The 12,861-nt window shown below is 40.1% G+C and overlaps 1 protein-coding gene across 9 annotated transcripts in view; it reads right to left on the reverse strand.

Annotated features, from left to right (window-relative positions):
• The window catches only part of mef2d (myocyte enhancer factor 2d), a 105,067-nt gene that overhangs the window by 6,089 nt on the left and 86,117 nt on the right, over positions 1-12,861 (reverse strand). For 5 of the 9 annotated variants that reach the window (XM_075466097.1, XM_075466100.1, XM_075466098.1 and 2 more), the window contains 4 exons: positions 10,181-10,298; positions 9,585-9,753; positions 7,421-7,489; positions 3,375-3,425 (listed from right to left, as the gene is read on the reverse strand). In XM_075466097.1, the coding sequence (XP_075322212.1) occupies positions 3,375-3,425; positions 7,421-7,489; positions 9,585-9,753; positions 10,181-10,298 (407 nt within the window). The remainder of the gene's footprint in view (positions 1-3,374; positions 3,426-7,420; positions 7,490-9,584; positions 9,754-10,180; positions 10,299-12,861) is intronic. The other 4 variants (XM_075466102.1, XM_075466104.1, XM_075466103.1 and 1 more) reach the window with 2 other exon arrangements.

Raw genomic sequence — 12,861 nt, forward strand, 5'->3', positions numbered from 1 at the left:
TCAGTTTGGATCTGGGAGTCCCGCCTGAAGGAGAACACTCTCCTGCTCTTTTGATTCAGCTACTCGAATAAGAATTTCAGTACACTTTCCCTAAGATGCTCAGGACCAAAATGGCGTGCCAAAAAGCTTTCATCTGCGTCACCTTCTGCGCTTCTACCTGCCACAGCTCTTTGATCACCCCTCCATGCTCACACTCAGCCTTCACCTCCTCCGCTGGCTGGAGGCTGAATCGAACCTGTCACAGGGGCTGACACCGGTTGATGACGCTGCAGTGTGGCTCGCTCCTTTGACGGCGTCAACATGATTCTTCGTATTGGGCTCGTTCCATCTCTTTTCTCCCGCAGCGTGACATAGTAGATCTGAATTTGAAGCTCCCAATTACTGCGTTTGGCCCCTCGGGTGTGTTCTAATATGTCATATCATGAGCCATCTGCAGCACTGAATCTCTAATATTCGCTCAATTACTGGCAGACTGAGAGGGGAATTTAAGATAGCACTCCTCCAGGCGATCTGGGTCTGTGGCACTCGAATGCGCTCCCTGTCGTCCTCCGTCTGACACACACATATGCACTTAGTTGTGCAGTTTTTTTTTTGCGCTGTCTTACATACAAACGCTCCTTGTCTCCTCTGTGCACATACACACAGACACACACACATTGCTCAGTGGCAGCAAGGCTCACAGGTTCTTCCTGTGCCCACTTCATCAAACCTGCGTGCAGTGGTTCAGGCTGGCGCAGGTAGATGGATGGGGTTGCCACTAGGGTGCCGTTGCTATGGCGGATAAAAACGGTCGAGTCAGCAGGCCAGTGACAGTGATGAAGGTGAGAGCGGCAGGCTGCCCCCTGAACACTAACAACACAGTGATCACAGCAAGGAGCAGACAATTGGAAACAGTGGGGTGCTGTGAGCTGTAGCCATGATTCCCAAAATACTCTGCTTCTCTCAGGATGAACAAACTGCTAAATAATTGTTCTTTAATAAATTCAAACAGCAGTGTCTTATAATCAAGTTTGTTATTATATTCGACTAATAACGCTGGAATTTAAGTAAATGAGACCCTTACTTGTACTGTTGGATACATAAAAGAAGGGCTAATGTTACACACAAAGTCATGAAAAGACAGACTTGTTGTGGGGTGTATAAAAGCCAATTTATAATGTCTGTGTCTCTAGACTTATGCAGACTTTGAATGCACGTCGTACCATTCAGGCTATAGAGAGTCCCATTAAAAAGGAAAATGGTAACTTTACTACAACAAGAAAAAATGATGGTAACGCCATCTATTTTGTCACCATCATACTCTTTTAATACAAATATTGGAGGTATGGATAGCAGCTTGTTAAGGAGCCTCTACAACGAACATGCTACACACGCAATAATAGAGATGTTTTCATCTTATAAAGCAAAAAGGCAGCATTCTAATTAAGTTATCAATAACTAAAAAAAAAATATTGATAAATAAAGAGGAGTTAGACTGTCAATGTCACGCAGCGTTGGATTTTGGGTGATTAAGATTCCACTTGCACTAAGGCTGCATTTTGTGATATATTCAAAAGATGATAAACCAATTTGTCCAATGCGAGCAAAAGGACCCCCCCCCCCTCACTAATTCTGAAGAAGTTTCAAGATTTTCACAAATCTTTATTTACAATACAGCACCATTTAACCCCTACTGACTACAACTCCATAAACGTAACACACAGCTGAAGGGTGATAATTGGTTTATCTTATTAAATGGGCCAAAAGGAAAAAACAAACAAAAAAAAAGAGGTTGTATTGCAGTACTTGCAGGGAATCAGATTTTGGCACAGCACGGACTTGTTAATTTGCAGATCTTACATACAGTCTTGGCAAAGCTATTCGTGAGCTTATTTGGACCAAAAACTTTTAAACTCAAAAATGCTAAATACAACCAGTACAGAATTTGCTAACTGCAGTAGTCTGTGCATCAGTTATTTATCTTGTTTCTTGGCAATGCGATTCATTTTCGCTCTGTAAAATCAATTTTCTTCTCCCTTTTCGCTGCTCTATCTCCACCAACAACTCATATTTTGATAAACTATTTAGCCAAACTACACTAAGGAAGTCAGGGAACATTGGTGGCAGGTGCACATAACAGCAAGAAAATGACACTCCCATCCTAACATACAACTTGCTGTGACAAAGCTTGACATTTTAAGTTTATCACTCCACCTTTTCTTGTTCTCTCATCCTCAAACACATAAGCACAGCGAACATTGCTGCCGTCAATAATCTGCATTACTGACGCACAAAAAAAGCCAACTACATCCCTGTTGACCTATTAAAAGCCTTGTATTGTGGGAGGGAAGATAACTAGATAAAACGTAATGGTAGAATTAGAGATTTTATGGCCAAGGCATCCTTGCAGCAGCAGTTGAGAGTCTGGATAAAGTCAATGATTAATGGATATTCTTTACAGATGAATTGGCCTTTGGTGCCTTCTGTTGCTGTTTTGGAAGACCTTTGATAAACAACAGAATGAGAAAAGCCTAAAATTTTCATATTAGACTATGCAAATGCTGGACATAAGCCGGCAGAAATGAACCGCAATGCAATGCAGTGGTGACGACCAAAAACTGGTTCAGCTGCAACGTCGATAGATTTTCATAATCCAAATTTAATGATTAGTTTGGAGAAGCGTACAGTAATGCAGCTTTTAAAATAGTTTTGTCACATTTTGCACCTCCATCTAACACCAAGGCTCTCAGGAAGTGATGCAATATTAACTACTATCAGGATATCTAAATAAGATTCATCCTATGGTTTTATGCACTTTAACAGTGTATGCTGTACAATATCACAAATATTGAGAATATAACGTGTTCTATGGCAGTTTTGACTGTTCATGTCATTTGAAACCTGTCAAATTTGAGCTCAGTTTTACAGAAAAACAACATTACATTCAGTTAAAATGAGCAGGGAGCTCTAAATACCACTTATCTTAGTATTTCTGTATATCCACAACATTCTACAAAGAGCCTGAAGACATTTATAAGCTAGCTTGTATGGCTAGCTGCATGATTAGGTGCTTTAAAAAATGCAGAGTATCCTGTTGTTTTGTGGCATTTCTGAGTGTAAGGTCTGCATTATTAGATATTTGTAGACAGTTTGTTATATAATGTTTCCATTTACTTAATTAAAACTAATTTCTCGTTCTTCCAGCTAATCATCAGTGTTGTAATGGACTCATATTGATGATCTTTGTTGCTTTCTTTACTATAAAAATAAGTTAATCTCAGCAGTAATTTTGCTGTAAAAGTGTCAAATCTTTTTCTGAGGACCCTTCATGCAGCAAATATGTTGGGAAAGCAGCGTACTGTAGCTGTGTGTCTTAAGTGTAAAGAGTACAGTACCAGCAGAGGCCCTCCTCTCTGCCAAAGAGCAAGTTGGACTGAGAAGCCAAGCTGTGAACGGAGGTGGAAAGAAAAGAAGACAAGCAAATTTAAAAAGCTGAAACAGCAGGGAAACACTGAGACGGAGGCCAGTCATGGTCAGTCCAGACATGGTTACAAGAAAAAAAACAAAAGGCTCAACAGCTGCTTCAGTCATGCTGAGATGTTGTTGGAGGCAGAGTTGTGTACAGCAGGAAGTGTGAAAGGTTGTGCTGACACAAATTTGAATGTTATTCACATGCACTTCCAATAAATGTACACAGTTAGCTTTGCTTAAAATGTGATGAGGCTGGTGGGAATCTGCAGTGTAGGCTGTGTTAATGGGATATAACACAAAGGCTATCAGAGACTTTTTTACTTTTCAGTTTAATTTAGGTTTAACTTGCTACTTCTTCTGTTTGCTTGTAAATTGATGAATGCTTTGATTGGAACGGTACGGATCCTAATCGTTGTCCTGGCGTTTCAATACCTTATATGGCCTGATCATTACAATGCATTAAGCTCTGGCCAAAAATCAGCTGTAAGCAGAGATTTCTGAGCTTTCTGGAGAGATTTTCTCTATCCGCCTTTGATAGCTGAGAAACAATGTTAGCAACTTAGCACTGCCTGCAAATGTTTTTCACTGAAGCCACATTTGGGGAAATAAGCTGAAAGTGAGATGGGGAAAAACAGATGGAGTAAGACAAAGTATGAATTTATGGGCTAAAGACAAGAACAATGTGAGATGAGGATTAAAAAAACATTAGCCACTAAAATGACATTTTATCCATTCTCTATGCTCCACATTGTAGCCATGGATGTACATGGATGAATCAAGCAGTCCTAACAATCCTAATGCACTTATAAATACCATCTGCCTTGGTAGTTCTGTTTATTTCCTGCTCAAGTGTCCCAAATAGAGGCCCTGTCTGCTGATAACGCATCGACTGAGTGAGGAAACAAACAATGACAACATGTCCTGGAACAAGCAGTATCCGGTGAGCACTTGCACATAAACACACAAACAGGCTGAGAGCGCAGCTCTGCAGGGATGTTGTTGAAGGGGCCAGTTGTGTCATTAACATTTAGATTGGAGAGTCAGGGGAAGATGAGAGTCAACAGGTGTACACCAAATTAACTGAGCCTGACAAAAGGAGCAGGAAATAAGCGGAAAGACGGAAGTAGTGGAAGAAGGATGATTAAAAAGGGGGATGGGAGAGAGTAAGATGACAGAAATAATTTCCTTGTGGAGCCTGGGGCGAGGAAAAGTGTAGACGACAGCAAAGGCGAGGCTTGCAGCCAAGCCGTCAATCACCATTTGATTGGAAAGGCTTGTTTGCTCGCTGTGAGGCCGCGCTGTGATGAAATCAAAACAAAGCAGAGCAGTCTGGGCTGCAGAAGTGCCCACGTCTGCCCATGCTGTCCTAGGACAGCACGATTTTCCGTTGTGCTGTGAGAACAGTTTGGTGTGCTGGGAAAGCTTCCCACATTCTGTGGTGCTCGTTTGTTTTCAGTGACAACGATTATGTTATTCTGATCCAGCACACAAACCTGCCTGGTGCTGATTCTTGTGTAAAATGTGCGGGAGCTGAAACGCTGCCACGCTCAGCATCTGGGCAGCATGATCATGGACAAAATCTGTGTCCTGTTTATTCAGGAGAATTATGATTGTTTTCAGTGTTAGAAAGAATGTCTTGGTTAAATCAAAGCACAACAGGGACTCTGACGGAAATAGTTCACTTCTAAGAGGTCAGGATCCAACATTATTAATTTCCTTTTGAGAATTCTGATTGTCTAGATTATTCTTACAATTGTTCATTCACACTATAAAATGTTAGCCAGATGTGAAAAGATCCTAGTGCCTATGGTGTGAGTTGTATACATTTCTTGTTGAGTCCAAAAATGAGGCAGATTCAGTTAAGAAAAACCATTCACCCGTGAAAATGTTCTTGAAAAGTTACATTAGTGCCTGGAAAACTTTTTCCATATGAGATATCCTTTGATCAAATGATGAATTGTTTCTGCCACAGACTGCGAATAGACGTAGCCAGCAGTTTGAAAAATTAAACAAAAACTTACGTGCCCTAGACCCATGTTTTATCTAAAGTCTGCAGGGAGGGGGGTGTCAACGATTGCCAAAAAGAGGTCAGTTTGTGCAGAAGTTCTTAAGAAAATGACCATAGTTTTCTTATTATTTGTAATAGCAGCAAATATTTTCAGTAAATATGACCTTTATAGTCTTAACTGCAGATTTCACTTCATATATGCAACATGAAAATAATTTTGTGAATTATGGTCATAATTACAATAACATAGATAATAAAGCTTAGTTTGTGCTCATTAATAACTCTAAGACAAAGACAGTGACTTACGGAAGTCTCCAGATGTGAGTCACCAATCCAATGGGTCACGTAACGATGGCTACATTAATTTAATTTATGTGTCAAGTTAATGGGTCATTACCAGGCTAGTGCAAAAGAAGAGGCTGCTGAGCAGACTCACTTCAACTGATTTAGGTGGGAGCAGAAGAACATCTCAAACTTGAAAATCACTAAAGTTTGAGTTCTACTTGCTTCACACCACCATGAAAATACAGAAACCAGTTATTTACTATTTTGTGTTCTCTAGTGGTCTTAATTCAATAAAGAGAGGAGTAGTGTGCAGTAAGTTGATCCAATATTTGAATAATATCCCAAAAGCTCTTCAAACAGAAGTGCCTCTGGCTCTGAAAATTAATAATTCACACATTTTTTTTAATTTGTCAGTGGTGCCTAACAAATTAAGTACAGACTTGATATGAAAAATATTTAAAATTGCCATCATTGTAGATGTTGGATCCTTCGTTGGATTATTAGTGCAAACACTCAGAGAAAGGACTGCTGGCTTTCTTTTTCTACAATCTGAGTGGTTCAACTGTTCTGGTTGCAAAAGGATTTCATACAATCTGGACTGCCATTTGTTAACATTTACAAGGCGATATGAAGAGTTCTGCTGCATATGAGCTGGCGGTCTGTTAGCTATATACTGCTTTTTCAAAGATGTTAAACCCCCCGAAGACACAGCTGTTGTATACAATAACAAATAACCAATTATCATATTTTCAGGGACAGTTTTCAGCCTGTCAAACAGAGGAACAAATAACTCTCTCTGCTAACAGACAGCACTAAATCTTATTCCTCTAACACTTTTCTGTCATCGTTTATCATACTGTGATCAAGATTATGTGCCATTTCTCAAAATTAACTGAATTCTGAGAAACCTCTGCAACTGTGCTTGTTCTGAACAAATATTTTCCGCGTTAAAAGTGTTTTAAAATGTCAAATGTTTTTCTGTGTGCACTTAAAAAAAGCTCACTCCCAAGACTGTTACAGATTATCAAATGATTAGAAAACTACATCAAACTTCAAAACAGCCAAATCATAAATGCTTTCTATTTCCTCAGCTAACAGCTAAATTCTGCTTTTATTCATGCTTCTACAGGAATTTCAGACCCACATGTGTCTGAGTCGTATGTCTGTCAGCTGAAAGTGACAGCTAAATGGCAGTAAGCCTGTCAGTAGCACACAGCTGTGCATTGGTTTTGTGTTGAGGACTGAAGCACCACCCAAAGACTCTTTTCATTTGAGAACCAAGCAAGGTGTTGCTGCTGTCACACTAAAGCTACATCTTCTTTCTTACCAACACATCCAAAGAGCTTCAGATCTACACTTTAGGTGGCAGAAAAACTAGCTAAACTAGCTATCTGATAATCTCAAAGGGGATAAACATGCCTTTCCGTCAACAGAACTGAGAGAGCACAGACACAGCAAAGCAACAAGCAGCACATCCAACATACAAATGAAAAAAAAAAGATGCTTTGATATCATGTTTGTCATGTATTTGCATCTCTTGTGTAATTTGTTTTGGGTTATTTTGGTCGCACACTGCCAGGTTGTTATACACCCTAAGTGTGTGTGAGGAGTATAAAAAGTTGACAGATAAACAGGAAGGCAGAGCTGCATAGCACTGGATGTTATCAAGTGATTCACCTCAGGTTAGCAGCAAAATTGGAGATGCAGTTAACCATCTCCGCATTCTGTTTCTCTGCACCCCACATGCTGTGGAGAAAAAGGGAGGAAAAAACAAGAAGCAGTTACAAGCTGCTCCCAGATCCACAGGTTAGCCAGGCATAGCCAGACTGCTCACACAAAGATTCAGTTCTTCAAACAAAACTCTTCTATACTAATTGCATTACTAAGCAAAGGTTAGCTTTGTACTATGGTTCAGAAAGGGCAATATTTTACTTTTTAATTTTCAATATTAAAAGAAAAGGCAAATCCAATTATGGCTGAGAAATAAATTGAAACTTTACCGTTTTTTTCCAATATCAACATGTGTAGAATCAATATCGCAGAGGACTACTTAGAGTTCAATAACTGGCATTCTATAGACCTTTTTACTGGCAGACTTGACTTGAAACCTCAGTCGAAGCACAGGTGTATTGATGAGGGCTACATTCCCCTTAGAGAAAGGTCTGCTTTTGTACAACTAACCGTCATGCACAGGAGCAGAAGTGGAATACAGCCCTTGGTAACACACCTGACCTTAAAGGAATAGTTTGAGTTTTTTAGACTTGTGTAAAGTACTTTGGAGCTGTTAGTACCTAAGCTGCAGTAGGCGGCGGTCAGAGCATTCTCTGTTTGGAGAAGCAGAGGGGAATTCTCATGGGGCAACCAAGCTAGCTGATACTGAGAGCAAGAACAGAAGAAGAGTGAATTTTCATCATCTTAAACAACTTAAATCTCAAATATTTGACAGCGGTTCAGCAAATGCACCATTGTAGATTTTTATACATTGCATCAGAACATTTCTTAATTTTGTCACTTATTTCTTAACTGAACAACGTCTGTGTTTCTCCACGTTACTGCGTGCATTGCAGCTACTAAGCAAATTTTGCTTCTGCCAGAGGAAGAACTGCTGATAAGAGGTGCCGAACAGAGAGACAGAGCAGATGTAATGCTCAGGAGGAAGATATCCAACAAGTCTGATACATCTTCTGGCTGACTCAGCTGATCAGTGGCAGGATATGCTTGGCAGCTGTAGTGCACACAGTGACAGGTAGCAACACAGACATTGTTCGATAGAAAAAAATAGTGACAACGGAATTAGTTTTTGAGATTTGAGTTAATTGAGATGACAAAATGTTGCTCTTCTTTTGTACCTGCTGTCAGTAGCTGTTAGAACTTCTTCCTGCTTCTCCAGATGACGTTCTGACCGCTGCCTTTTGCAGGTGAGGTACTAACTGCTCATAAGCCCACTTCAAAAAGCCTAAACTATCCATTTAACACCATACATATAAATACTTTATACGTTGCAAGTTATGTCATCATGAATATATCACATATCACATGTTTTAACAGTGTGCAGTCCAAGCTCCAATCCACCTACAATTTGATCAGAGAGTACACTTAAAACTATCAGATAACTTTATCACAAAAATGGAGTTCTACATTCAAACACTTAGCTGTGTGAATTTTAAAGTGACATCAGATAGAGAATAAAGATAATAAATAAATAGAATTGGAAAAAATGACACCTTTCTAGTTGTGTTTGCAAAGCTAAGTTTGGAATTAGAACACAAAAGATGCATAAACAATAGCTTTCAGTGTCATATCATGATGTAGTAAAAACAGTTGCGGGGGTGGGCCATACTGTAGGTAAAGTCATGTTGCGGGGTCATTCTGATTTAAGATAAAACATAAAATGTTAGCAAAGCAAATGAAGCAAATGCAACTTCAATCACCAACTGACTGAATATACTATTAGCTGGCAAAATAAAAGTCCAGCAGAAAATACTTATTTTTGCCATTATTGTAAGACATTCAAGCTTTTTTAGTGTGCCAGATAATACGACTAACAGCCTATCCTCGCTACTGGGAGCTAAATGAGAGAGGGACTGCAGGGGGAGTCAGGGCTAGGGGGGATATCTAGGTCACCACGAGGATGAATCAACTGCAGTAGAGTTGATGTTGCAGCTTTGTACAGGAGAGCTGTTTTAAGTGTTTTCTGTGCATGTGTGTGGTGGTTGTACTGAATCTGGCGCATGTGTGCGTCTTCGAAAAGGTCGATTGATCAGTTGTTTGAGAGGAAAGGTCAACCGTAAAGAAGTGAATCAATCTAACAAGTATGTCAAGTCAAGAAAAGGGAGCTTACACCAAGTTACTGAGTGATGCCAAAGTCAGCTGCTGTTGCTGCTGCTGCTGTTGTTGTTGTTGCTGGGAGACTGCTGGTTGCTGTTGCCAGGCAGCCATGTTACCAGGCACCAGCCCTGGTGGTGTGAACGTCTGAAGCGCTGTGAGATCTGCACTCGTCAGCTGGTACTCTGGGATTAAGGGATGGAAAGGGAGACAGAGGGAAAAGGAAGAGAAAGGAGACAGAGAGGGGGGATGAGGGGGATTGTTTTACATCATACAACTTTCTGGTGCATCAATATTAATCACTGCTAATCCATATTAATGGAGACCTTTGAAGTGGAATCATTCGAGAAGTCCTCCCACAATGAACAAAGTGAATATTCATGGTGGTTTGTGGCATCACACTGCAAGGTTTTCAAGTGTTTTTACATAGCATCCATTTTTTTCATGACAAAATAAACACTATGTCTTTTAATTTTCATCTTTCTTTTTCTTTAAATTCTGTCTCGGTGGCAGTGCTGTCTTTTCTGCACTGATGCAAACAGACAGATTCAATTTGAGGTGCTAAAACGTTCTGCCTTGCCACGTGTGTCAGTGCTGTTCTCCATGTCTTACCGGTGTTGTAGGCCGTCTGCATGCTGGAGAAGGGTGCGAGGAGACTGGGTGTTGCCACAGAGACCACCGGGGTGGTGAGTGACTGTGCCACCTGTGAGCCTCCTAGCCGCTGAGCATTCTGGGAAGACAGAGAGACAGACAGAGGAAACTGAACATTAGGTAACTGAGAGTGCAAGAAGTACTTACTGCCACAGTGGTTCTATAACAAGATGTACAGTTAGTCAGTAACTGAAGTTAAGCTGGCTTTCATAAGAACTGAATACATAAAGGAAGCATAAAATTGACTAAGTGCAATTCTCAGCATCTCTTCACTGTGCAGCGTGGTTAATTCATGCAAAAATATTATGTCCTGTGGCAATCTGGCACTGATGTAATTCTGAGAGGTTAGGAAATCTGTAACATGCACAGGATCTGATTTTTTTTTCTGTCTTACACACTCATCTGACATTTACAACCAAACTCTTTCTTTCTTGGACCCCTAAATCCAGAGCTGTGACTCCATGTCGTGAGAGAACCTGGTCTGATTCCAGAACAAATTAAGCCTTTTCTCCTTATATGGACTGAGTGTAGAAGTTCACGGCACATGACTTCATCCATTTTCAACAGTAATAATGATAATGGCTAGCATGTGCCTTCCACTGCAGCAGAGTGGATGCAGAGACACTGCAATGTGACCAAGAACAATTCAGCTACTACTGAGAAATTTCCCTTTGAACACAGCTTGTTCTACTTGGAGTTGAAATATAAAAACAAATACAGTGGACACTGCTTCGCTAAGTATAAGTGCAGGAAATCTGATCAACCTTAAACCCTCATTTTTCTTGTTACTTTTAAAGTTTTTTTCGATAGACCCAAAGAAAACATTACAAAACAATCCCAACCAAGTATCCTAATACAGAGATCACTTCATTTTCCTGTGAAGGACAAGGGCGAATGATTTATGCATCGTGCCACACACAGAAGCATCTCACTGCCTGCAAGGAAATGCAGCCACCTCACCTCTCTCTGAGGTGTTTAACTTTACTGTGACACTTTAACATCAGTGCGCAAGATGAGAAATTTCTCGCATCTCAAGGTGGCGTTGGCACGGCAACGCTGTCGCCAGGGCCCGGCGCTCGTGTTACGTAGAGTCACGGTGGAAGGTGCTATGAGAGGTAGCGTCGTGCTGGAGAATCATGCTGACAGGAACGCATGCACTGGCAAGGCTGATAAAGGAGGAATGAGTGGGAATGAATGTGTCTGTGTGCGCAAGAACGTGTTTTATTGAAGAAAAAAAAAAAAAAAAAAAAAAAAAAAAAAAAAAAAAAAAAAAGAATGTAAGCAGACGAGTACACCAGGAATGAAAACACAACGTGAGGTGGCGTTTTGGTCTGAGGTGTGTGTCTATTTACGCAGGGAGATATGCATGCATTTGTGTGTGGAGGACTGAAGGGGTCAGCGTATCTCAGACTAACATGCCCATCTGTGTTCCAGGTTGGAGACTTTGTGAGCTTTCCTCTCTCTGATCCTCAGAGCATTAACACTCAGATGAAACCAAACATGCACATGCTGAGCAGCTTTCACACACAGCAGAGTGTCAGCTGGTTGCTCCAGTTCCCTCAATTTTTCATCTCTATAGTCTATTTGTGTTGCACAAATGTCACTTTAGGCTGAGCTCTACAGTATCATGAACATTTTGGGGTATTTTTGCTTTAAAATAACAAACTACTTGTGATGTGATGTATATTTTATTTTGACATCACAAAATGCAAAGAGCGGGGCAGAAATTTTAAAAAAAGGCAGCTGTTAAAAATAGAATTTTTAAGTCAAACTATTTTAGTTTAAAGTATATGTAAAGCAAAATCAAAGATTTACTTCCAAACATATAATAAGTATTAGAACATTTCTGCTGCAAAGCCATAAAAAGAGTGAATTGGGGATTTAGGTTGTCAGAGTGTCATCACTTCATGTATTTTTTGGACATGTCAGAAACCATGGCCCAGTGACACAGTGGCGTTTATGGAGCATATAAAAACGATGGGATTGGTATCAAAAGAAAAGCAAAAACTGATATGCCTTAAAGTGCAGCATCAAAAATGTCCACTAGGTATTTGGTTCTAGTAAAATACGGCAACCTGTGTGTTTTCCACCCATTGTAATGCTATGAGCAAATTTGACTCTTTTGGATCAAAGTGCTCGTGGTCCTTCTGACAATAATTACACAATTATAAAGGCATTAGACCTCAAAGACAGGAATGTTTGAGGCTTGACTGACTCGATTAACATGTCTTTTTATGTAGACCAGCTATGAGGTTCATACAGTAAACATGAACTAAATGCTAATCGTTTTGATTCATGGTAGTTATTTTGTTGTCATTTGTTGGTGGAGTAGCCAATACATTTTAGCGCTGAGAGTTTTACTAGGTCAGATATTTTAAACAATTCTCTGTAATAATTTTGACTGTTTACAATACAACCATGATGGTGTTTCTAATATGTTTTGACGAGAGGAAAACATTGTGCCGGCTTTCACAGGTGAAATGAATTAAGATCCAGCGCTTGCATTGAGTGATATTTTGGCACTTCTCCCGATGGACCAAAAAAGGTTACTTCTGGTTCCAAAAACACCCAAATATGGTGACAGTGAAATAAAAATTTAACACTGGCCATAATTAAAATGCCTGGCCTTCATACTGCAGACG

Source organism: Odontesthes bonariensis, chromosome 5 (assembly GCF_027942865.1).
Source record: "Odontesthes bonariensis isolate fOdoBon6 chromosome 5, fOdoBon6.hap1, whole genome shotgun sequence".
Lineage (NCBI taxonomy): Eukaryota > Metazoa > Chordata > Actinopteri > Atheriniformes > Atherinopsidae > Odontesthes > Odontesthes bonariensis.